The 26564-nt window shown below is 37.0% G+C and overlaps 2 protein-coding genes across 2 annotated transcripts in view; both read right to left on the bottom strand.

Moving 5' to 3' along the window:
- Window positions 1–26564, bottom strand: part of LOC141443829 (protein diaphanous-like) — an 85268-nt gene that overhangs the window by 28622 nt on the left and 30082 nt on the right. The window lies entirely within an intron of this gene.
- LOC141443695 (uncharacterized) overlaps window positions 1–26564 on the bottom strand; it is a 32788-nt gene that overhangs the window by 4862 nt on the left and 1362 nt on the right. Inside the window, exons 3-5 of the mRNA XM_074109045.1 lie at window positions 20261–20352; window positions 13275–13435; window positions 10106–10247 (exon numbers count right to left, since the gene is read on the bottom strand). Of these exons, the coding sequence (XP_073965146.1) occupies window positions 10106–10247; window positions 13275–13435; window positions 20261–20352 (395 nt within the window). The remainder of the gene's footprint in view (window positions 1–10105; window positions 10248–13274; window positions 13436–20260; window positions 20353–26564) is intronic.

Raw genomic sequence — 26564 nt, 5'->3', positions numbered from 1 at the left:
CAGGTCTTCTAGCCTTACTCTAAGGAGTGACAAAGGCACTGTCCTTAAACTGTATAATTATAATATAAGAACCGTATCATTAAGTACGATTAAAAATAATACTATAATGCCACGCCATAATACATTTTATTGTCAATGTCATACAGAATAAATGGTATAAAATTACAACAATTACATAACAAGCTAGCAACTATTACGGAAAGAATTAAAAATTATTTTACGTAGTGGTATTAGGAAATATTTTTTTAAAAATGTCTAACACATTTGTGCGGATGTGTTATGTTCTAGATACAAGGCAGTTGTGTTAATCTACGTTTAGATAAACTAACCAAATTAGAAAAGTTGGAAAACCCCCGACATTGTCATTTTTAAATTCAATATCTCAAAAAAGCTAACCGATTTTCAATAAAAAATTGCTAAGAACTACCGCATAGAAACTCACTTAAAAACACATCTAAGTCCATCCGTTAGAGAGTAACAGTGTCACCGACAGACATACAGATATTGGCGTCAAACTTATAACCCCTCTTTTTGCGTCGGGGGTTAAAAAATAGTCTAATACCGTCTTTGAGCATTCGATCTCTATAACACCATGCACTATCCAAGATAAGGATGGACCAATAATAGGGTACAGGTATACAATAAATATGTATCTATACTTAATATTATGAATGTGAAAATGTGAGTGTTTGTATGTTTGTCCGTCTTTCACGTCGAAACGGAGCGACTGATTGACGTAATTTTTGGCATATAGATAGTTTATGGGCCAGAGAGTGACATAGGCTACTTTTTATCCCGTTAAAATGCACAGTTTCCGAGGGAACAGCGCGCGACAACTGAATTCCACGCGGGCAAAGCCGCGGCCAAAAGCTAGTACTGAATAACATAGTGTATTTGCATCGGAAAAAGTCGATCTCAATCGGATATGACGGCAACCCGAAGTGTTACGTCAATTTTATAGGTATTAATTAAGTGACATTTTCAATTATTAAGGAACTTTTCTGATAAAATACGACATCGAAAACCATTATGCGCTACATCTGTAACTTCAGTAGAATAGAATAGATATAATAGGAAATAGAATAGAATAGGATAAAATAGAATAGATATCATAGAGCCCACATCCTATAAAGAAAATAAAATGGAACAATATCTAGTAAAAAATAAACATATGAGTCTTCCACAAGAAATGACATAAAAAGATGACATCTCCATGTCCCCCACTACGGCCGGTCACCGCGGGGGTCACAGACCAAAACCCTCCACTCCACCCTATATACGTATGCACATATAATGCTCGGTCATTATTATCGGAAGAAAGACTACTAGAATTCAAGCAATCAATATCAACAATTAAATATGATATCATTGGTTTATCAGAAATCAGACGTACAGGTTATAGTATAGAAGAAAGTGAAGACCATATATTCTGTTAAGCAACAGGAAAAAATTGGTCTGATAAAGCAAATGACAGATCTATGTGGAGAAAAATGGAGGAGGCCTTTACTCTATGAAGAGGTCCTTGAATATTTATTAAAAGAAAAGCATGTTTCAAAAAAAAAAAATCACATAAAATAAATTATGCATGCTCATAAATCTAAATTATTATTATGAATTTAAATTGTATTAAGGAAATAAAAAGGGCTTTATTATTATTATATTATTACAGTAGAATAGGATAAAATAGGATATAATGGAATAGAATAGAATAAGCCTTAAGTAGTATCCTGTAGATGCAAGCAAAAGCGCGCATGCACACAGCAGGGCTACTACGAAACTCGAAACTCGAAGTTCGTGTCGTGGGGTCCCTCTCGCTCTCGTATTAAATAGTATAAGTGTCAGAGGGACCGCACGACACGAACTTCGAGTTTCGAGTTTCGTAGTAGCCCTGCTGGGCTGATTTTCAGCCCAACCCTTTACACTTTCTGCAAATCAATAGAACGAAGACTTATTACAAAGTATTATTACAAAGATGCACAAATTTATTTCGTAAGACAAGGCATTACAGCTAATGGATTTTGGTAATTTTCACCAGCAGTATTAGCCTTTTAACCTTTCAAAGGAAGGCTGCCATGTTTTTGAACCTTCGGCCCGCCTTGACATTCCTCGGCATTGACTTAAAAGCAAATGCTCGAGGAAGAAGCTTCTCGTTTATCATTAAAATTTCTTAACGAATGACACGTTAATTTAAATAATGACTTATGATTATTAGCCGCATACAAAAATAATTACAATTTCAGACGTTGTAATTTGTTGCTTCGTGTCCCTATTTCGTCTGTAAAAATTAAAAACATTTAATTTCATCCACATAACCTCAACCCTTCACAAGAAACCGGCGGCAGCTGTCTACATGAGGCGGCAGCTGTCCAGACCGATCCCAGGGGCTCGGGAGAGGGTCTGGCTTCACATCGGCATCATCATCATTCAGCGAAAACCAAGGTGCGGCCTGCCCTTCGAACCAGCGAGGCCAGCGTTTTGGTCTATATTTTAACCGTAAATGACGCAGGGTGCGCACGTACGTCTCATCAAATCAACCCCCGACAGTTCTCAGGGCGAGAATTGCCAACACGAAGCAATTGGAGGTCTGTGGGCGAGGCCTATGTCCAACGGTGGACGTCCTACGGCTGATATGATTTGTTACTAGAGCAAAGCCGCGGGAAAAACCTAGTATTAGTATAAACATATTTGCCTAGCTAGAACCTAGTGTTTATACTCCAAAGCCTAAAGAATGCGCGCCCGGTTGTTCAACCTGCATTTCATATAAAATTACACATTAAAAAACAACCGCCCGAACAGAACTTTATTCGTGATGTTACAGAGCACATTTTGCAATAACGAGAGTTTATAGCCCGTATTTTATACAGCCGTTGAACAGCTTTCTGTTTTAAGTGGTGGGTTATAGAGCATTGATTTGTTTGTTTATTTCCATTATAATGCAGTTCAAGGCATTTTCTAATTATAGGCATGTTTCATTATTACTTAAGCTTGGCAACCTTGATTAAGTAGTAAAGGGAACAAACACAGTTAAGTCATAATCAAGTTTTAAATAATATTATTTTTTGCTAGAAACACGCGATGATTTTTAATCTGTGAACAGGAAGAGTAAAAAACTGATAAGAAATAAAAAACCGGCCAAGTGCGAGTCGGTCACGCCCGAAATAGGGTTCCGTAGCCATTACGAAAAAATTAAGTAATATTTTTTTAAGGATTTCGTATTTTTTACGGAATATTCCAAGTTTAGGTATATAAACCTTAGGCTGCTATTTAAGAGTAAAACTACTACTAATTCTTAAGCAAAATTAGCCGTTATAGTTTTCCTTGAAAGTTTGAAATACTTACTAGCATCCTGAATTTTAAAATTTTTTCACCCACCGGTTTAGATTTTAGAGAGGGGGGGGGGGGAATTTGAATGAAAATTGCACTTTAAAGTTGAATATTTTCGCAAAAACTTAAATTAATTGAAAAATCGTCTTTGCAAAACCCTATCCAACGATACCCACACTACAAGGTTGGATGAAAAAAAAAACACCGCCAGTTCACATCTATGGGAGGTACCTACACTAAATTTTTTTTTAAAATTTGTCGGCATAGTTTACATATATAATATATTCGTGCAAAATTACAGCTTTCTAGCGTTGATAGTCCCTGAGCGAAGCCGCGGACGGACAGACAGACATGGCGAAACTATAAGGGTTCCGTTTTTGCCAAACCATTTTGCTAAAACGACAAAGTACGAAAGTTTACAGATACTTTTGATGCTGACTGTACATACAAACTTTCGTATTTGTGCGTTTAACATCGCTCTAAATAAACACATATCTATTACTCAAGCTAATAACCCTCCTTCTGACGCAGTCCGGTAAAAACACAATTTGTTGAAATACGTTCATGTTGTAAGCTGTGATAACCACACATACTTATATAAGAGCAAATCATTAGCCTACTTGACGTTTCGAGGAAGAAGTGCGATTCTTGTGAGCGATATCCTACTGTCTTTTAACTATGACAGATGAGGTGTGCTCCTGTGAATGCACATACTGTGACGCAATATTATATCTTGATGGCCGATATTGTTTTGATTTGAAAAAGATAAAGTAGAGAAAAAACCGGCCAAGCGCGTGTCGGGCTCGCGCACCAAGTGTTCCGAACAAATTTGGCATACTTATGCGAGTCCGGTGATTCCGGCCAGGATCGTCTCCGCATGACGGAACTCCTCAACGGTTAATGGCATCGACTTGAAATTTGGTGCGGAAATGTACTTTGGGTGACAATGCAAGCACAGTCAACAAAAAGTACAGTCTGCAAAAAAAATTGTACTTACTAAAAATGTAATTTCAACAGAAAAACTATTCAAAATGATGTAACGAAAATAGAAAGGTTACCTTTTCGCCATTTCGTGTTATGGAACGCTAAAATCCTAGTGTGGTGACGTAAAAACGTCGGAATGCAAATTTTTTATTCTTTTTCGTATCCCCGCAAATAACTGTTAGAATAGATCGGAATACTACGGACATCGATAATTAATGAGTAGGTATGTTTGTACGCCCACCTTGCTAGCGGTGTATGTATCTTGTAGCCGAATTATCATAATGTCCCGTTAACGACGACGATTTAGGTATGGGCATGTAAAAAAATCGATATGTATCGATATCTTTTAAACAGGAGGCGAGTCTTGAAATCACTTACACGAGTACCTACTAGGAGATCAGTGGAAAATTACAGCTATAATTTCGTAAGCTAGTTGAAAACTTAATTTGAGCTTTAGTTTTACCTATTTTTAATAGATACTAGACTTAATCCCCGGTTTCGTACGCGTAAACCATTAGATTTAGCTGTTGAATTTAAATTCTTAGATTTCATTTAATTTCCTTGCGAATTCCCAAAAAATCCATCGTGGATTACATTAACATTGCACATAAAGTAATTGTGGCCAAATTCTTGACTCTGTAAACCTAGCTGTTGAGATTTCGAGATTTAACTATAGGAATGTCGTAACCGTGGTGTTTCAGATATCCAACTATCTACATACCAAATTTCATCCAAATCCGTCACGCCGTTTTAGCATGAAGGAGTAACAAACATTCACACACAAACATTATGCGTAGTTTACTTCTGAATTTTACTGAAATAGGGTTTGCTTTGGATATCAATGAATGATTATATGAAATAACTCTTGTGGCGGTTAGTCACACAGTGATACTATGGCTTTCAATAACTATTGTTAATTAATATACAGATATTTGCTATTGTAAAACAGAAGACTGAAAAGTAGTTAGTTCTTATGTATCTATCTATATAATTATATTTATCCGTTGCTTAGTACCCATAACACAAGCTTTGCTAAGCTTACTTTGGGACTAGGTCAATTGGTGTGAATTGTCCCGTGATATTATTTATTTTATTTATTTATTTATAACAAAATATGCTATATATTCTACCAGGTTACGAGCTTAAGAGTAAGTAACTTTAAGAGCTTGTAACATAAAATCCAAACTAATATTATAAATGCGAAAGTGTGTATTTGTATGTTTGTGTGTATGTTTGTCCGTCTTTCACGTCGAAACGGAGCGACGAATTGACGTGATTTTTGGCATAGAAATAGTATATGGACCAGAGAGTGATATAGGCTACGTTTTATCCCGGAAAAATGCACAGTTCCCGACCGAATTCCACGCGGGCGAAGCCGCAGGCAAAAGCTAGTAAATAAATTAATGGACTCTTTACTACGAATAAACTCTTTACAAGGGACCATTTAACTCCCTTTCCGCTTTACGGGTATTTTATAACATCCCTCACGTACAAGGATATCGATTTCAAGGCGATTAAAAATATCGACGAAACATCGATAATCATCGATTTTTCCACCATGACTACAACGGTGGAGGCGTTGAACGAGAAACGGCCGTGACCGCGGAACCATCGCATTCGCGGAAATAATAGCAACAGAATACTGCATCGGATCATGGGATTCTCCTGAGGGACATTTTTAACCCCCGCGAAAAAAAGGATGTTAAATTTTTGACGTGAATGTCTCTCTGTCTGCGGCATCGTAGCTCTCAAACGAATGGACCGTTTTCAATGTGGTTTTTATTGCGTAAAAGCGAATGTTTTGTGGCGATTTTTAGCTAACCCTAAAACTACCGCTGAAAATGACGTAGGTTTTTTTTTTATACGACTGGAAGGCAAACGAGCAAGTGGGTCTCCTGATGGTAAGAGATCACCATCGCCCATAAACATCTGCAACACCAGGGGTATTGCAGACGCGCTGCCAACCTAGAGGCCTAAGATGGGATACCTCACGTGCCAGTAATTTCACCGGCTGTCTTACTCTCCACGCCGAAACACAACAATGCAAGCACTGCTGCTTCACGGCAGGATTAGCGAGCAAGATGGTGGTAGCAATCCGGGCGGACCTTGCACAAGGTCCTACCACCTGCAAAACACCTGCACCTGCACCTGTAGGTAATCTAAAATTTTCGTGTCACAATGTTTCTGACCTAAATATACCGAAACCGATTTTTATGAAAATTTTTGTGTATATTCGGTAGGTCTGAGAATAGGACGTAAACTATTTTTCATACTTCTACGCGGACGGAGTCGCGGGCAACAGCTAGTTATGTTATAAAATACTTATAAAATAACTTTTTTTTTGCACTCGCTTTGATTACAGTAGGTATGCGACCCATCCCAATACCGGCCGCGACCCCACTTTGGGTCGCGGAGTTCATAAACTTGTGAGAAAAATTTTGATCAAAAATATCTGAACACGACTCTATTGTTTAGGACGTAGAAACGTGTTCAGATATTTTTGATCAAATTTTTGCTTACAAGTTTATGAACTCGAGTGTACGGAACCTAAAAAAAATATATGGGTCTATAAACTATATAGGTAAGTAGTTTAAATTATTCTGTCCCGTAAGTTAAGAGACATGAGTGATACACTTTGTTGGAAAAATAATAATTAGCACGCTTATGAGATGAGCCATGAAGGAATTGACTTATAAAACATACATGTCTAAGAACCATCGCTAGAAAACCTGCTTTCAAATAAAAAAAAACCTTATTCAAATCGATGCACTCGTTTAAGAGCTACAGTGGCACAGACAGACACACAGTGGTCAAATTTATAACCCCTCTTTTTGCGTCGGGGGTTAAAAACTGTCACAACTCCTAAATTTTAGTGGATTTGTACCATCAGCCAAATAAGTGGTCTATCAATTTTTAAACAAGTTCCTATCAAATTAATATTTCGCTAAAGTCGAACTTTCAAGTTGACAGACACGTCTATTTGGCATTATTGTTTTATGACATGCATACGATTATCAACTTTAGTGTGGTAGACCACATATTAGGCTGATGGCGTGCATAAATATCTGATACAACTCTATTTCTAGGGCCGGAAGGACGTGTCAGATATTTTTGCACGCTCCGCTGTGGCAGATATTAAAGCTGGTGACTGTACCTACCCCATAAAATCACACTTTTAGTAAGTAACTCAGGAGACGTTACCATGGCAACAGCTACACTAAAAACTAGATTGACCCATATATGTATTGGGAGTTTAAAGACTATAGTTGACTGATGATACTGTGCACAGTTGGCCACTATGGTCTTTATAGTTTCCGTGAAAGCAGCCGACACACATCGATCGCCGACACGCTCTCTGACTCATAATACCTCCGGTCAAGCGTGAACCGCTAAACACTTGCTATTAGATGCCCTTGCGCATATTGAAATGGGGACACCACTGGTGTAGGTATACTCAACTGCATTAATATCTGCCACAACGGAGCGTGCAAAAATATTTGACACGTCCCATCGTTACTATACTTGGTTTGTATAGGTAATTAATAAATGTAAACAAACTTCAGCTGCCACGTTTTAAACATTTGACTTATCTATCATTGTAATACAAACTAGACTAGTGTATTTCAATACAGAAATGTAAATGTTTAGATAGTTTAATGGGGGAATTTCAATATTTAAGACATCAATTGACGTTTTTTTTAACTCCGACTCAAAAAGAGAGGGTGTTATAAGTTTGTCTGTGGCACCGTAGCTCTTTAACGGGTGGACCGATTTGAATGCGGTTTTTTATTTATTTTAAAGCAGGGTTTTTAGCGATTATTCTTAGATATGTTTCATCAAAATCAGTTGAGCCGTTTTTTAGATATTGAACTTTGAAGTGACAAAATCGGGGGTTTCCAATTTTTTGTTGTTAGGTTATGTTTACATTTAGTTAATTACCTTAATCGTTTAAAGTATAGAAATAGACTCGTATCAGATACTTATGGATGCTTTGCTGTGTCAGATATTGGTGGTGGTGACAGTACATATTTTAGATAATTTAATCTAAGGTACAGTCACTAGCATTAATATCTGCCACAGCGGAGCGTGCAAAAATATCTGACATGTCCTTCCGGCCCTAGTAATAAAGTCGTATCAGATATTTATGCACACTTGTTGTGCCAGATATTGGTGCTGGTGACTGTACAGATACGTTTCATCACCATTGATATGAAACTTTATTATTTAGTGCTAAATGTCACAATGAAACATGTTTTTGGTAAAAAAATCGTTTCATTTCACATTGACGATATTACTCTGAAAAATATAAATTGTTTTTTTCGTAACGGCTACGGACCCCAGGCGTATCCGTCACGCTCTTGGCCGATTTTAGTTATAATTGAAAGTTTAAGGCAGTCGTGTTTCCGATATTTTTAATAGTTTTTTTCTTGCTGATAGTAGGGAAAGCGTACATTATTATCTTAGCGCTTTTTGCAAATAAATCAAGTAAACAGCAGTTTTGCTTGACTTGCCATCTTCTACAGTTATACGCACCCCACTAATCGTAGTTTTAACGCATAGTAGACCATATTGCACAAGATATAAGACCTATTTATCAATGCAGGCGTATGTTCCACTCAATGGTTTTGATGCAACGCATCATAGCCTTACGAGATATCAACATAGTTGTTACTTACTCATATGATAGTGTGTTAAAAATAATAATTAATAGAAGCTCTGTTGACTGTACTTGCACTGTCATCCAAATTACATTTCCGTACGAAATTACAAGTCGATGCGATTAATCGTTGAGGAATTCCGTCCTGTGAAGACGACCCTGGCTGGACCACTAGAATGTCACTACATTACATTACTGTATTGTCACCAGATTAACATAAGTATACCAATTTCAAATCAATCCGACCCATGGTAGTGGATCAAATTCAACATGCAACATTTGACCCGCACATACAAACGAAATAACGAAAACTCATTACAATTTTCCTTGTTAATTAATATTATGTCACTATGATGTTTAATGTGAAACGGTTCCATGGTGGCTCTTGGATTAAAGTCCTTGACCGTACATATTACATACATTGCAAGTTAAATAAAGCTTGTAGAGGGAGACGGAGAATTGATTAATACAAAGCAAATAGAGGAGAAGGTAGCCGTCATGTCATATAAGGAGGTTAAGGAGGCAGCTTTGAGTAGAGAGAAGTGGAGAGTCTTTTATCGGCTATAGTATAAGGAAGGAAGTAAAGAAGGAGAAGTAGACATAGATTGCCCTTTTAGGGTTCCGTAGCCAAAATGGCAAAATGGAACCCTTATAGTTTCGCCATGTCTGTCTGTCTGTAGTGTAGTTTCCGAAAGACAAAACTGTCTCAAAACACAGACATTCATTGCCTCGTAAGGCATATTTGCCATAATTAATTTCAGGTGATGCAAAACATTCACAAAATTATTCTAACTACACTAGCGCCTCTAGCGGCGAATTCATACGCGGTAGCCCTCATTGGTCTCTTGCCGGTGTCAAAACAACGAGTACTGCCTTATCGCAACGTAATGTTTGCAACCTGTTTCATTTGGCAAACTCTAAAACTGTAAATATTTCAGGATTTATTTCAGGGCTATCGCGTAGAATCGTTTATGTTAGGTTAGGTTAGTTTTATAAAAATCCTGAAATATTTACAGTTTCAGAAATATTAAACAGTTGGGAAATGAAAAGTTGCGAAATGAAACTGGTTGCCAAACGTTATTCGCCGAAACATTAGTAGGTAAACCGTCCAACAAACATGCAGAATCCAACTCCACTCACCAGCATAGGTATGTTCGGTACAACTACGGCGTCGTCATCAGACCTCCCACTGAGGTCCGCCCGGTAGGTGTACGTCCTCTTGTAGTGGAACGACAGGGTTCCATTCTCGTTGTCCGTTATGTTAACCTTCTCCCAGTCCTGCCTGAAACGAAAAAATACAGTGTAAAATAAATTTAAATAAATGCATTTTTTTCAATACAACCTTTTTACAAGCTTTTCTTTAGTTTCACCTGTTCTGTCGTCTGTCTGACTGTAAACAAATCTTGCAAGTTAAATTTGACCAACTTCCTGTAGTCAGATTGACATGAAATTTGGCATACTTATGTAAATCGCGTGACGATGCAATAATCTAGTAGTGACATCCTGGTAGTCCAGCCAGGATCGTCTCCGCAGGACGGAACTCTTCAACGGTCAATGGCATCGCGTTGAAATTTGGTATGCCAATGTAGATTGGATGACAATGCAAGTACAGTCAACAAAAAAGCTTGTATCCAAACTGAAATCTTTAGCAAAAACTGATATATGTATTAGGTTGATTGAAGACTAATGTATGTATAGGACATAGCCAACATACAATACATAACAATATAATAACTGCAGACCACTTTATGTACAACATAGGTACTACCTATGTTAAGATTCTGATAGTCACGCGATATTGCATGCCAGGATAATATAATGATAAACCATATCAATGTACATAGTCATCCTTTGTTAGATACATAAAAACCGGCCAAGAGCGAGTCGTACCCGCGAATGACTGTCACTTAGTACAAATGGAAAATTATCCACATTAATTGACTATTTTGAACTGCCAGTCGTTCAAAGGTTAACTGGAAGAGATCCCTTTAATTTATCTTGTTATTTATTAATTTCATGTATTTTTACGTACAACAAAGATATTTACAATACAATACAATTTTGTCAAATTGCTGAAAAATACACTCAGCGGCACAAAATTTGTCCCACTCTAGATAAAAATTACCAATTTCTGCATACATTTTAGGGCCAGATTTTTTGCCGTTCAGTATATTTCAGAATCCAATTTATTTTCCATGCAAATTAATTAAGCTTGCATTTTATTGTAGGACTACAGAACCCTAAAAATGCTGGCAGAGACTAGCGTGTAGAATAATTTAAATACGACGCGTCTACGAGTTAACTTCTTTAACCAGTTTAGGCGATAAGGCGCCACACAAACAGCAATTAGGCACGTACGCAACGTACGGCGACATCGTTTAGGCTGCTCGCAAACAGTACCCTTAGTGTAAGTTTTCGATTAGAAAATACGTCTCGATCGCGTTCGCGTTAAAATCTCAATTTATATGGAAACACGAACAGCGCCTCTAGCGGAACGTTTGCGATGTTCGTGTTTCCATACAAATTGAGATTTTAACGCGAACGCGATCGAGACGTATTTTGTAACCGAAAACTTACACTAAGGGCACAGTAAAAAAAAAGTTCTTGTTAAAAAAATCATTTTTAATACAAGCTTTTTTGCTGACTATACTTTTTAACCGAGTTCAAAAAATGAGGAGGTTCTATGTTTCAATGTTTGTGATTTTTTTTATTTTTTTACTATGTATGTTCGCCGATTACTCAGTCAATTGTGGACCGATTTTCAAAATTCTTTTTTTATTCGAAAGGGTACTCTTCTGAGGTGGTTCCATTGTCACCAAGTCAAGATCTGATGATGGGATCCTAGGAAAAACGAGGGCAAACCTCAAATTTAATGGCGATTTTGGCATTTTTAGCATTAAGATAAGCAACTTCGAGCTAGTAGGTACCTAGTGCAAGAAACATATTATCTAGGGTTTTATAGTCGGTTCCATTTTTGTTATTTTTTTGGAGTCGGTTTACTTTTTTGTTAAAAAAATTTGTTGACTGTACTTGCATTGTCATCTACTACATATCCGTTTCAAATTTCAAGTCGGTGCTATTAACTATTGAGGAGTTCCCTCCTGCGGAGACGATCCTGGCAGGACCACAAAAATGTCATTACCAGATTATTGTATTGTCACCAAATTTACATAAGTATGCCAAATTTCAAGTCATCGGACCACTGGAAGTGGGTCAAATTTAGCTTGCAAGAATTAGATATCAAACCTCCACGCGTTCATGAGGAAAATGGTCTTGCCAGGCAGACAACAAAATGATCCTATAAATGAGGAGGTTCTTTGTTCTACTGTATGTTTTTTTTTCGCTATTTCATGCGGGAACTTTTAAATTTTTCGCAATAAAACACTCAGTGCGCGAGTCCAATTCGCACATGGCCGATATTTTAACCCCCGACACAGAAGAACGAAGGCTGAATAACGTCTGTTTGTGGCATCGTAGCTTTCGAACGGATGGACTAATTTCGACGCGGTTTTTTCACGTGAAAGTGAGGTTCTTTGCGATGGTGTTTAGCTATCTATCGTTAAAATCCGTGTGACTGTTTTTAAATTTTTAATCTTTCAACTTTTATATAAGTTGGTTCGACATAACAGTACCTAATATGACAAATAATTAGTTATTTAAAAACCTGATTGAGTTATGTCAAGTATGTACAAAAAATAGCTCAAATAGTTTGCAATTAGCCTTAATAACACATAAAACCAGGTTTCTTGATATCGCCAAGCAACTCATATATAATTACAACGGTAGTTAGTTTAAATTCTAAAGACGTTTCTATCGTTGACGACTTTCCTCAATTAGTTTAGCATGGAATGGTAACATATTTTATTTAAACTATTTAATACCTACATTACTTTTTACATTTTAATAGTTGATAAATATGCCGACCAAAATTAGACCATGTTATCCATACTTTTGTATTAAAATAGATCATTTCGTATTCAAGACTGTAGAAATACCAATAGGCCACTTTTTGAATTATTCAAATCGGACATTCCATTCAAAAGATATTATTATGAATGTAAAAGCGCACTCGGCTTCGGTGTAGTTTTTGGGAAATGGAGCCGGAAAATGTGAAATTGTGCCCATGCAGAGCTGGGCGGATCGCTAGTAGAGAAATACTTTCAACGTGAGCTATAAGGCCAGAGCGATCTCTTCCAGGCAACCTTTACAATAAAAAGATTTATGACACTGCTTACGAGCAAGTGTGATGAAATATCATAACACTGTGTACCATCTTTCTGTATATTTTGTAGTTGTATTTGACACTTACTCGTATATGTACGGCCCGAGTTCATCCAGCACGGGTTTGCTCCCGTTGTTGAGGAACTCGTCGGCGTTGGTCACGTTGTACACGTACACCTTGACAAACGGCCGGACGGGGGGACGTGCCCACCACTCGAACGTCATCGATCCGGGACGGAGGACCAGCTCCTGCGAAAATAAATAGTGAGTAAGGCAATTGTATTGGTTTCTAATCAGACCTCAACCCGACTGAGTTTCTTATCGTTTCTTCTCAGTTGGGACCTTGTTCCCCATAAGTACATAACCATCTTAGATAACCAGCACTGAAAGGGGCTAAATATTTCCTACTTCAAAGATATTTCGGCAATATAATTGAATAGTCACTTTTACTGTCAATTTAGGTTCCGGAAAATTAGGTACGACAACGAGCGAAGCGAGGAGTGTTAGGTACAATTGCGAGCACAACGCGCGAGCCGAGTGAGCGTGCGAGCGTGCCGCGGCAGCGGCCGGCGAAGCGCCAGGACCTAATAAAGATAGGAAATAATTTGGCCTCTATCAGTGCTGGTTATGTTAAGAAGATTATATACGGGCAACAAGGGTATTAATATTGTAAACTAAGCTATGCTTGGAGTTTCTTTGCGCGACGGAATTCGCCGAAGAACTAAAGTCATACATAGCTCGAAGAATATGCCGGTTGAAGAGGCAATGGGCGGGCCACATCATTAGAAGAACAGGGCCCTTCTATCTATCTATCTATCAAGCAAATAGTATTAGCGAATTTCAATACAAAATTGCTAATACTATAAGCTGCAATTGGACCCTGATAATCATCGGGGGTGAAAAGTCCTCGAGCGACCACGAATAGGAAGATGGCGTTGGCAGGCCTCCCACCAGTACCACTACCACGAGTTTACAGTGACCGTACTCGATAGCGACGGCGTAAATTATTTGTATGGAGAATACGTTATTTGACAACTCCTGATTTTGCCATCACACACTCATCCCAGCCTATATACGTCCCACTGCTGGGCACAGGCCTCCTCTCAGAACAAGAGGGCTGATTTTGCCATATCTTAATATTATTATGAAAATATAGATATACAGATAGTGCTTAGTGAAGAGAAAATTTAAATCGGTTGAAAATTGGATTTATAGTGATTTTTTGAAAAATCTATATACCTGTCTCTTTCTCAAACGCTTTTCTCTATGCAGCAAGTATGGCGGTACTGGCGTGTGACGTCACATGCCAGTATGTCTTCCTCTGTCTAATCTTGAATTTCAAACCTTCATAACTTTGTTATTTGTAAAGGTAGCTTTAAAATTGTTTTTCTATTCGATAATAGGTATTGTGTAGTTTTATTTTATAAATCATATACAAAATAGTCAAATACCGTATTGTACAGCGCCTCTACAAATAATTTAAGCCGTCGCTATCGAGTACGGTCACTGTAAACTCATGGTAGTGGTACTGGTACTGATGACATCGCTAGGGCAACTAGTGGATGCAAGTGGCGAGTTGTCATTCATTGTAGATTCTAAGGGGGAGGACTTGTCTAACAACTAATCATCATCATCCCAGCCTATATACGTCCCACTGCTGGGCACAGGCCTCCTCTCAGAACAAGAGGGCTCGGGCCATAGTTCCCACGCGGGCCCAGTGCGGATTGGGAACTTCACACGCACCATTGAATTGCTTCGCAGGTTTGTGCAGGTTTCCTCACGATGTTTTCCTTCACCGCAAAGCTCGTGGTAAATTTCAAATGTAATTCCGCACATGAATTTTTGAAAAACTCAGAAGTGCGAGCCGGGGTTTGAACCCACGACCCTCCTAATCTAACAACTAATGCTAACAAATAATATGGATTTTTGTGATCTGAATAAAAATATTTTTTTTTGTTTAGAAGTGGATGTCTTCCGGCTAATGATACAAATACAACTAATTTAAAATAGTTGGTACATTAATCATAGATATGTATCACTATGCTGCGCCCATGGGCGATAGAAGATAAAGATAAAGTTTATTGTAGAAAATGGGTACATACAAGATAGTGTAATACATGTTATTCACTGTGCGCCAAATTCGGCTTGGGTAAGTATGCAAACAATAAGAACCACTTGATTTTGTTCAGCTGTGAAACTTATGAAGCAAAATAAAGCGATCACTAAAAGTTAAAACTAAGTTTACACGTTTTGGGCTTCATGTTTAAAAAATATTTTATAGAATAAACACACAGTTCGTAGAGCCAAGCATATAGTTTTTTCTTAAACATTTTAATGGGGAGTTCCTTTATATCTTTGGGAAGTTTGTTGTATAGCTTTATACACATAAAGTAGGGGCTTCGAGTTGTGTGTTTAAGTCGAGCTTTAGGTAGAAACAGTAAGTCCCTGTCTCGACATGCGATTATTGTACGATATTACGACGCAATTTTTCTTAAAATACCTTTGATTTCTGTGTACAAACACTGCTACTTCATATATATAATGGACATAATCTTGTGATGTTTAAAAATGGGCTTACATGATTCACGAGGCCCCAGTGCGAATATGGCTCTTATACATTGTTTCTGCATATACTACAAATATAAATGCCTTGTAGGTAGGCACATTCAGTCATGCAGTAAACTAAATAAAAAATAAAGTCTAAAAAGTTGCCAAACTATCACGCATACTCGTATACTCCTCCATTGAATAGTAGGCCTTATCCGTCAAAAAGTTAAATAGTTGTTTTTAAAATCGTGAATATCTTCGGTCATCAGTAGGTATATTCTGCGGAAGTTTATTGAAGATCCTTGATGCCATGCCGAATACGCTTTTAGCAAGTAATGCTGTTTTGTATGGTCTTTTGTTAATTTTACATTTTTGGCGAGCACTTTTAAAAACAGGAAATTGATTCCTATTACATTATGATGATGATGATGATGATGATGACTGAATTAGTAGTTTCATAAGCACGACTCTATTTCAATTCAAATAAGTATCATGTTGGTTTGATAGCTCCGGTGCAGTAAATGCTATATTTAGCCCATGGTGCAAACGAAGGTCGCAATCAAGCACCCAGGACAGGAGATGGCACCAAGCTCTTCCCTCTGCCAAGAACAAAATTGAAAATTTTGAAAAACCGAGATATCCCGTATTACAGGCAAGTTTTTTCACCCGACTGTCCTTAGGAGGGTTATGTTTTTCGAACGTGTATGTGCGTCTGTTTTTTTGGTCCTCTGCATTATTAGATTCGTCATCTCTGTCAATAATAGCGTCCGTGATAAAAAAAATATGGCAGTGGGATTAAAATATAGCCCATTCCAAAATATATATCTTAGGTAAGTACTACACCACTACTAGGTGCTATAAATGTGAAAATGTATGTTTATTTCTTATTCTTCCACGCTAAGACGGCTGGACGGATTTGGATGTTTTATTAAAAGGTATAAATAAAAACATTTTAAAATAAATATTAAACCGATGAAAAAACTGAAAAGCAAAAAATAATAAAGTTAAATACTTAGGTATATGTAAGTAAAGTATACCTAGGTACCAGTTTGAAGTCGGTGCCTCAGCACGAGCCAGGAGGAGTCGTGATAGAAGCCCATCAGGTAGACGTCTATAAGTCCACTCCTCCTGGCTCGTGCTGAGGCACCGATTTCAAACTGGTACCTAGGTATACTTTACTTACATATACCTTAGTATTTAACTTTATTATTTTTTGCTTTTCACTTTTTTCGGCGGTTTATTTTTTTTGTTAAAACGTTTTTATTGAATTTTCATACGAATGCATTTGAGCATCGACGCAAGCTAAGGCTTCTCCGGTCATCAGTGCTTCGATGTCCCAATGGAAACCCGTTTACTCGTACGCGGGTACGATGTCTGGTTACCATCAGATGTAGGGGCAACCGGACAAACAACTGCTCCTCGGATCAATCACATACAAAGTGGTAAACTAGATGCACCTGTGCAGCTGTGCGACATATACAAAGCTTATTACAAAATGGAATGGTTAAAATTCACGATTATAAGTCAGAAGTGGTCCGACTAGTTTCGATCTTTTCAGAGGATCTTTTCATCATCATCATCATCATCTCAGCCGTAGGATGTCCACTGTTGGACATAGGCCTCCCCCATATACCTCTATAATTGTTCCAATCGTTTATTTAACTTTTGACAGCTCGAGTACTAATTAAAATAGTGATGCCCTGATGCATTAGTGATTCGATTTCTTTTAATAATCGATTTTATTCATGAAGAAGTTTTAATCGATTTAACTCATTCATATTTTATTTTTACTCAACATTTTGCATTGTTTTATAAACATTCACAGGTGTATTTATAAGTTACTTTATCTTACATATTAAAATAAACCATTTATGTTAAGTTAATATGTTTATCACTTCCGACGGTAATTTAGTAATTTTGACAATTATGAAGCGGCAGTTTGTTGTCTGGTAAGAGATCACCACCGCCCATAAACATCTGCAACACCAGGGGTATTGCAGACGCGTTGCCAACCTAGTGGCCTAAGACGTGCCAGTAATTTCACCGGCTGTCTTACTCTCCACGCCGAAACAGAACAGTGCAAGCACTGCTGCTTCACGGCAGGATTAGCGAGCAAGATGGTGATAGAAATCCGGGCGGACCTTGCACAAGGTCCTACCACCTGCAACCAACCACCTGCAATTTTCACTAGATGGCGTTAGGAGTCGCTACGCGTGCGAAGCCGCGGGTAAACTCTAGTTTGTAATATATCACGGTAATATGACCCTTCAATTTTTGCGAAAGAACGCCTCTAAAGCGCCGGTTGAATACCTCACGTACGCGCGCGCACGTTGCATAACGCGCTGGAAAGCGTATGTCTGCGCAGTCAAGAGCGAAGCGGAGGCGGACGCGCATGCGTCGATGCTATTGCTTGGGAAGCGTTACGTTATGAGCGCGACAGTCCTAGCTTATGGCACAAAACACAGATAGTTCAGAAATCAATCTCCATACAAGTGCGCTCGAGCAACGCACACATAGACACTGCTCACGGGACACGACATCATTATCCATTCATAGCCCTAACACTCAAATCCAAGCAAACACAAACACTTTTATCAATCGCGCAAACGATCTCACGACATCGTGTAACCCGCTTAATAATACTCACACAAGCTAACCAGCCAATCAAGACGCAGCGTGTCACGCACACACGTGCTTTTCGTGCATGGCTAGACGATGTGAATCTAAGGCAGAGTGCAGATTGTAGAGATTAATTGGGAAATTTCGCACATTCAACTGATTCTGTCGCAATTTGACCTCCGGTTTTTAAGATAAATATTTAACTGCAGTTATCCTCGACACCGTTAACGACGGTCAATGGTTTAACTTGATGTTCAGTTCAGATTATTTCTAGCATCTGTCTACTTCTAGCAATCGGATTGATTTTTAATTTGGTGCGAATACCTAAGTAGTTTGGATTGCAAGTAGTCAACAAAAAAGCTTGTAAATATAGAAAATGTTTTTTAAACTCATTTACATACATCTGTACAAGCATACATACCTACATACCTTTGTCCTACTAATGTCATGTTGACATCCCATACATCTGCCAAAGAAATCATAGCGAAATTGGTTATAAAAAGTTCCACCCTGGTACGTGATTCAGTTTACTTATACGTTATTTTGCTGACAGTACACACATTGTCATCCAATCTACATTATTTATACCAAATATCAAGTCAATCCGACCACTGGAAGTGGGTCAAAATGAACTTGCAAGATTTGGTCCAACAAGAACAACAAACAGGGCCAGTGAAGTGGAATGAAGGCCAATACTGAAGTGGAATAGAAACAGGAATGACACATAGCCTACATTTCATCCCGATATTCTCAAGAAATAGGGATAAACTCTCGAAATCTCTACCTTAGGATTCCGTCCGAGTCATGAAATTTGGCCGAGTTATTTTAGTGCATCGTAAAACGTAAATGAAGACTAGGTACGAAATATTTTTTAGGAATTTCTTTGAATTTATTTTTGAGACGAACTCGCGGGCAACAGCTATTGTTAATAATAAATAAAAAATATTCAAATACTATATTGGAAATGCATACATACGATACTTTTATATTTTTTTAGTCAAGTTTTTTTTAACTATCCCGCTTTTTTTTATCACCTGACCGTCCTTATTTGCCCACACGGCGACCGTGACCGGGCCACGGCCAACTCAGGTTGTAAGCGAGAACAATATTCAAGCCATGGAATATTTTCCGGCCATTAAATGTCCCTGATTTAATAAAGACTGATTTAATACGAGAGCGAGAGGGACCACACGACACGAACTTCGAGTTTTGAGTTTCGTAGTAGCCCTGCAGGGTTAGCCTGCTCGGCCAACACTATGCTGAGCTGGAATCGTTTCGCGAATTTGCAAAAACTTGCTTTTATTTTTTAATGTTTTAATTTTTTGTTTTGTCATAACTTGTAATTACTATAAAACTGTTTTAGCGAATAGCGAATAAATTATTCTTATTCTTAGTTATCTTATCGGGCGTAGCTTCCGTATTGACATGCCGGTACAGTCTCACTCTGTCACTCTCGTATTAAATAATATAAGCGTCAGCGGGACGGCAAGATACGAAGTTAGAATTTAGCACTTCGTAGTATAGAGCATGATGTATTGAATAATAGTTTTACATTGAATTTTATCACAAAGTTCATATTATGTATTGTGCTCTCTCAACTAACTTCAGTATCTATTATACAGCCGTACATTTTTAATTCTATATTTGACATTGTCATTTCAAAGATCAGAGTCTCAAGAACGGTTGAACTAATTTGAATAAAACAGCTAAGAACCTCCGAAAAGAAACTCGCTTTCATTTAAAAAACGCACCGATATCGATTCATCCGACAGACATTGGCGTCAAACTTATAACACCCCTATTTTTACTTTGGGGGTTGAAAAGGGTTTGAGATGTTGTTCCTCCGTGAAAAGGAAGCCTGTGTCCAGGAGTCGGACGTGCCTGAGCGCTTTTCCCGTTATAACTTACATGGTCTATGAACAGCCGGACCCAAGAGCCGAAGAATATGGCGCATGTGATGCCGGCGAGCAGCAGTACTACTGCCGATGCGAGGACGAACCCTGCGGGCAAACATATAGTATATAGTACAGTAACAAATAAATAGACACAGATGTAGTTATTCAAAGTTTCAAAAATATGTACCACAGACTCTTATTCTGACGCAATAAGGCCGTAGTAACATATTTTTGAGTGGTTCGAATAGATACTTATTTTTGCACTTGACTGTACAGTCGAACCACTTGATTTCTGACCCGTCGTAGAACGTTCTCAAAGTAACTGTCATAAATCAACTCAACTCATTTTCTCAACAAGGCCCGGTTAACTCGGGCCATACATACGCTGATAAAATTGCCGAAGAAACAGATTTGGTTCTCCGTGTTTTGAGTGAATTCACAAAGGTGGTGTAACGGTTCGGATGTGTCACACGACCGTCACTGGGAATAAATTAGTAGAAAATTGTTAGTGGGGCCATCTATGAAGGTTTGATGGAAACTCGAAACAAAAACATGTCGACAAAGACAGTTAAATAAGAGTAATTGAGATTAGAATGTCGATGTAATTAAAGCAGGGATAATTTAGCAGTCAATTTAATGAGTAAATGTTAAATTTAATTGGAGATTAGAATTGTGTTGTTCGGGTATAATAATTAATGTAAAAAAACGCCATCTATGGTCAATTAAAGGAATTAATGGTAGGCGTCATGGAAAATTAGTGAACTAATGCCGAACTGGGTTTAGCGGCAGATTAACCTGGGAGGCTATTTAGTTAGTTTCACGTGGGAATTATAGAGGTCGCTTTAGGTAATGGAAATGTAAATTTTATCTAAAAACAGGAAATATGGTCACAAATTCATCAAAAATAGACATGATATAGTAATAGAATCATTAGTATTAGTCTACAGTAGATCTTAGATACATTTGATGTTAATAATTATGTTAATTTAAAGAAATATCAACGAAAGCATCATGGAAAGCGCAAGTTGTCGAAATTAGCTAAATAAGTTAAGAAAAACCGAAAATGCAAGCATTACGTAATCGTAGTATAGATCATTGGTTCATTATCTATTATAAATTTAAGTTTTCATTCAAAACGGAGTAGTATTAGCAGAGTAATTACACATTTAGTTATGATGAAATTACAAGCACTCTGTCGCACTGACTTAAAGTAGGAACGTGGCGAAATTATAAGCAAATTTTGAGTAGCGTTAATACGACAAAGGGAACTATGAATAAGTGGCGCGAATTTGGGGATACCAGTTAATAATTGTAGGCAAATTAGCTATTTTATAACGAACAATAGAAGTATGTAATTGGCTATTTATATTCAAAGAGTGTAGGGAGTAATAAGTAGAAAATTATCATTAGAAGTAAGATTATTGTTAGGTAGGTTAAGGAAATTAAAACGTTGAAGTAAAATTGAAGTTATTGACAAATACATATAAATATTTATTGAAAATTATTGTTGTAGCACAATATAAAAATGAAACGTATTTACTAGAATAGTTAAGCTAGGATAGTGTCGAGATAAATAGGAAATTTTAGTTCAAAAATAAATTTTACGGTTAAAATTTGGCTATTTTGAGATAAGGATTTGGCAGAAGAAAAAGCAAGAGCAGGCAATGTCATCGTTGTCGACTTTGGTAAGCTTGGCGTCGTTTGGTCGCTTGGCGCGAAAATACCAGAGGTCCCGGGAGAGAAGCTATAAATAGAGGTGACACAAAAAGGGCGGGAGCCAGATGGATTTAGATTTCGTAGAGTCAACATCGTTATTTTGCTAGTCGGGGGGTTTAGTTTCTGTGCGCCATTTTGTTAACAAATTAGAGTCAATAGTATCGGTTAATTTTATTTCATTAATTTTAATTGGGGTTTTTGATTTTATTTAATTTGAATTAATTTTAATTTACAAGAAATGTGAGTATTTCTTCAGGAAGTAAAGTGTCGGGGTCTTGATCATTAATCTTCGGAATAATGATTAACTCTCTGGTTTTTATTATTTGTGAAATATTTAGTGCTGATTTTCATTCGGAAAATCTTTATGTGAGGGACTTTGCGGTCTTGTGGCGGTGAAGTCCTTTATTTGTTCTTGTAGTGTGGAGTGATCGTTTTATAGCGTTTCATTTCAGCCTACGTATATTTTGTACTAACCCATAACTTTTCTGTGTTTTTCCCAACTTAATGGAAATGACTTTGGTTCCTCCATAACGTACCTTGGTTGAGCTTTAAGTCCGTCTATATCGTCTGACACCTAACGGTGACAACCGTGGACGAAATAGGCTTCCACTTCCTGAAGCTGTGGCGGCTTCAGCGGCAAATTACTGTCGTACCAGCCACCAGTGGATTCTGTTTGTCTTTTGTAACGACTAAGTAGCGCTCGTCGAAGTGAATGCGTGTCTTGTTGACGCTTGGTTTGTACTTAAGAAACTCAGAATTCCTGTCCCCTATTTATTTACGTATTTATGCACAACGTTAGGTATTCTGCTGTTCCGCGGGGCTCCCCGTCATAGGGACTTTCCTTCGGGAAAGTGGGAGCTCAGCACCATTTAGGGACCGATAGGGCTTTAGGTATACACACCATCATTGTTGATAGGAGATTAGAAGAAATTCATTGCACCGTGAATTTCTACATTACACTAAATGTACATGTGGGATTAATTCCCTAGTTTTGCTAATCACAGACAGAGAGTAGGGGCCTCAGGCAAGCTTAAAGCACAATTGTAGGATTTATTAGGGCTATATAGGTAGGGAAGTTCATAGGGCTTAGCTAAGTAGCGTTCCTTACACCGGGAAAAGTTACTATTTTAACTCACCACGCAATTAGCTCACCTATGAGGGTTTTCCTCCAAATTGCTAAACTCCAACACAGAGCTAGGAAAGCTTAAACTCGCACACACATAGTTTTAAGGCATAAACTAGATTGTAAGAAAATAAAATAGTTAAAACATAAAATTTATTTAAGTACTTACGTCAAAAACTTCATTATACAAAACTTAGTTCATAAGAACTTGACTACGAATAACTTTATTAAATTAGTAAGTTGACTTCAATTTTAAACCAAATACGGTTTGATCATTTGTTTAGAGTAATAAACAATAACATATTTTAGCTGTCTTTCCTATAATGAATAGCGGGAATTGATATGACACGATCTCATAGCTAAGTGGACAATTAAATGCCAGATAACTTACTGAATGATATTTAACACAATTATCATCTAATTTCGATTTGAATTACGATTGCCAGCTAAAATAAGCTTTGTTTTGATAAATTAATATCAAACATCATATTCATACTTTTGATTAAGATCTCATCAAATTATATCTAGTAATAAGTTAGAGATAAAATCGTAGAGGGTTTGGACCATCTATCAATTAAAATACAAAAGTTTATGTGTTATAAATACATACTATCTGTTTAGTTATCGTTCTTACCTACATTGAGTGAACGGATGTAGAAATCCTGACTACGGTCGATAGCTTACGTTGACACATACCAGGCAACAGGTCTATCTGGAAATTTACATACTTTTCATTCGATCTCGATTTAAACATAATTGATTAAGGATTGATAGTTGAAACAGTTTATTGTTCATTTAAAATATATGAATTGAGACAAAACTAGTCATAGACGAGTCCAAACCTAATACAAAGGTTATCTTGAATACCCAAGGGTTATCTAGTTATAAGCTAGTTAGATTATTATGAACGCTTGTGTTCTGGGCGTAAAGTATAGAAATCGGTACTTACTTTCTGCTTTACTCCGGTAACGCCAAATGCTGGTAGAACTAGAAAATTAGACTAAGTAGATAGCTCATTAAAATAAGTGAAAGTCACTATGAGATTAGTAATTATACCAAAATAAAATATGTCAAATTAGACATTCCATATATCTAAGATAGATAAGACATAATCTAAATTAAGAGATACTAGCGCCTATAGTAAATGAAAAGCTATAGTGTCTAAACTCATTCCTGAACTAATTATCAAAGTTATAATTAAGCATCTCATAGAGTATTCTAATATAAGCATAGAATAAGTAACCATAAGTCTAAAATTAGATTCAACTTGTTACAAAACATTGTGTTTGTATTTCCATACTTTGATTTGAATGCACCGAAAGTTAGTGCTTAGTTCTAGTAAAATCACAACTTGACATATCCATAGAGATATATTGCTCTGGTGTGCGAAAGGAAAGGTCGGGGGTGGAGGTAGAGACTCTCGAGACCTTGGGTCTCGGTATATTAAACTTAGTTTTAAGTCAAAATAGATTCAGAAGTAATACAAACACAAAACACTATCCGTAGTAGAAATATTCCTCTCATTTTTCCAAACTGATTATTCTAGGTAACCTGAAAGATCCATTTCTAGAACTATCCAGTCTAACATACTAGTATATCTAAATTCACATCTCAGTAATTAAATTTCACCCCTAAAGTTCAGTAGAGTTCAATCTAGAGTCAAAATTATCAGGAAGTTAGGTACTGCTTAATTAATATAACATTAGAAACAACTGTAGGCTTTTCAAATTAATTCTCAATAAAAGCACTTAGGTTATTACTGGGCATAATTAATTAAAAAAAAAAATACGGAGGTTTTCCTATCCACTTAGACGATTCAAAATCACCAAGGCCATTATTCATAAGGCTTTATTCGAACATGATGCATAGTAACCTGGAGACAAGCCACTTATTACAATATGTGCCTGACCGGAAGAACTTAATTTAATTTACTTAAGTAATTTAGAGTTTGGTGTTAGTTTAATCATAGTCTGTTTACAGTTTGCAAAAGCTGTGAGCTAGAATACAAACAAAGTAGAAAGAAATCAGACCCAAAGAGATTTAATTAATAACATAGATAAAAATAATAACAAGTGTGTGAATAAAAAGATTTGAGGTTAAGAATTAATTTAGATATTAGATTGTAGTAAGTAAAAGTAGGTAAATATAGCATAAAATCAGTAACGTTGTCCAAAACAGTGGTTGTTCTTTTAGAGTGCCACAATTTGCTGTTCGTGAAATGGAGTTTGAGATTAATTTGAATTTAAAGTTGTGATAGTATAGAGAATCAGTCTCTCATTCTGAGAGGAGACCTGTATGCTTAGTAGTAGGATATGCATAGGCTGGGGTGATGATGATGATGATTATAATCAGTGTTTTAGCAGTATGGTAGGGAATAACTTGAGAATAGTTTAATAATTTAATAGATTTAGCAGGTCACAACATTAAAGAACTTCTTGTCGAAATGAAGACGGTCGTAAGCACTTCCTATTTTAATTCACTTCACTGAAACACTAAGATAGTTTATTCTTGATTGACGAACATTCACAGAAGTAAGACGAGGGTCCACCTTGGTTATAAGCTGCAATGATCAATCGATCTAGGCGTGATGGTAGTAATCGATGCACTGTTTTCTTCGGCTTAGTAATGAATAGTCATTTGTTTCATTAGAAGTAAGGTAGACAGTTTAGTAATATCAGATTTGAGAGCTAAGCGGATTAAAACTAAATAAAAGTGCTTTTGCTTTTGTTGCGAGTGACAGTAGAAGTTAAAGAGATTAACAGGGCGTGTACAGGGCTACTACGAAAATCGAAAATCAAAGTTCGTATCGCACTGTCTCTTTTACTCGCATAAAAATGATTAAGCATCAGCGGGACGGCAACATGCGAGGTTCGGTTTTGCACTTCGTGTATTAGGCCAGACTTCACACATGCGCATGCGTAGACGTGAAACAAGACGCCATTTTAGATATGAAAAAATACCGGTCAAACGCCATTTTCATACATCAAAAGTTAGAGAGAGATAGCAATATTTAGTTTAAGCCCAAGTAAAGCTCGGTTGCCAGGCATTCTTAAGTAATAGGGGAAATGATTTATGAATCATGCATTAATTACTCAGGATTAGTATAATGAGAAGTTTTGCTTTAATCAGATTAGTCATGAGTAAAATAGTATTTTTAGTCACAATGCCTAGAAAGTAGAGCGCAGAGAATAGAAGTTGATCTAAGCAAAACAGTAATTATATGATAGATTTACAGATCAGAAATTAACATAAAGTTAAAAATCTGTTCTTTTAGAATTTAATTTATGAGGGGAAAGCGAGAAAGTCAATTACAATTTATCACATTAAGTTATTTATAAATGTTTGGTATAAACAAATCAGTAAATAACTAACGGGGTCGCTTTGTTGGTATATCATGAAAATTGAGATAATTGTTATTATAGTTTACCAAAAATTAATGATTGAGTAAATTAATGAAATGATAATAGTAAGAGGGTAT

The sequence above is a fragment of the Choristoneura fumiferana genome, chromosome 28 (assembly GCF_025370935.1).
Source record: "Choristoneura fumiferana chromosome 28, NRCan_CFum_1, whole genome shotgun sequence".
NCBI lineage: Eukaryota > Metazoa > Arthropoda > Insecta > Lepidoptera > Tortricidae > Choristoneura > Choristoneura fumiferana.
This window is presented reverse-complemented; position numbering and strand designations above follow the sequence as displayed.